This window comes from Kryptolebias marmoratus, unplaced genomic scaffold, assembly GCF_001649575.2.
Source record: "Kryptolebias marmoratus isolate JLee-2015 unplaced genomic scaffold, ASM164957v2 Scaffold25, whole genome shotgun sequence".
Classification (NCBI taxonomy): Eukaryota; Metazoa; Chordata; class Actinopteri; order Cyprinodontiformes; family Rivulidae; genus Kryptolebias; species Kryptolebias marmoratus.
In genome coordinates, this window is record NW_023665759.1 from 83058 (window position 1) to 84088 (window position 1031).

The window sequence follows — 1031 nt, forward strand, 5'->3', positions numbered from 1 at the left end:
TCACTCAGGTCCAGTTCTCTCAGATGGGAGGGGTTGGACTTCAGAGCTGAGCCCAGAGAAGAACAGCTGATCTCTGACAAACTGCAGCTCCTCAATCTGAATAAAGAATAAAACATGTAAGTTTAGAAAACAAAACAAGACTTTTAAAGAGTCTGAACTCTGAAAAACATTGATCCAAGTGAAAGCTGTTTTAACTTGTTTCAAACTAAACTATTTGAATTATTGAAGTTTAATCAGTAATAAATAATAACTGTTAGTTTCAGCTCTGCTTTTATTGTGAAAGTCATGACTTTAACTATGAGCTGAAAATCAAGTGTGTCTGAGTTTCCAAGTAAATGAGCCAATGTTTAATATTTGATGTTGAAATAAAGCCCAGAAGAAGAAAGCAGAGTTTCTCCTGATTCATTAACACTTGGAGTCTCTTGTGAATGACTCAACTACGACCTCAACAAATTTCAGCTCAATATCAGTAAAACTCACTGAGGTTTAGTCATTTTTGTGTATGCTAAGGTCCATTAGCTGTGGCAGCCATCTTGAATAAGGTTGGCTTCAAAAGTGAATCAGTTGTAAAAGTCCAGCTAATGATTACATTTTGACAGTATCATTGAAATCTGTGCAGTGGTTTATGAGATTTTTTACTAACAGACAAGCAGGGTTGACTCCAACAGTTCATCTCAAGGTTTTAGGTAAAGATGTTGCAGAATGTGTTACGCTCAAAGTATGTGTTGAGAATGATGCTCAGCTACTACCACAACAAATTTCAGCTCAATATCTGTAAAACTGACTGAATTACAGTCATGTTTGTGTTTCCTAACGTCAGATGGCTGTGGCGGCCGTCTTTAATCAGACTGAGTTCCAGAGTTAATCAGTTTTTCATGTATGTCCAATGATTCATTTCTGAGGGTTTCATTAAAATCTGTTCAATGGTCTCTGAGATATTTCACTAACAGACAATCAGAACTGATTTCAATAGTTAATGGCAAAGTTTTAAACACAGATTTTGGTGATCAGATAGTCCTCAGAGTATAAGA

General features: G+C 36.1%; 1 protein-coding gene across 1 annotated transcript in view; it reads right to left on the minus strand.

The window, feature by feature from the left end:
- The window catches only part of LOC108251420 (NACHT, LRR and PYD domains-containing protein 12-like), a 21963-nt gene that overhangs the window by 117 nt on the left and 20815 nt on the right, over nucleotides 1–1031 (minus strand). The window contains exon 9 of the mRNA XM_037974361.1: nucleotides 5–96. Within this exon, the coding sequence (XP_037830289.1) occupies nucleotides 5–96 (92 nt within the window). The remainder of the gene's footprint in view (nucleotides 1–4; nucleotides 97–1031) is intronic.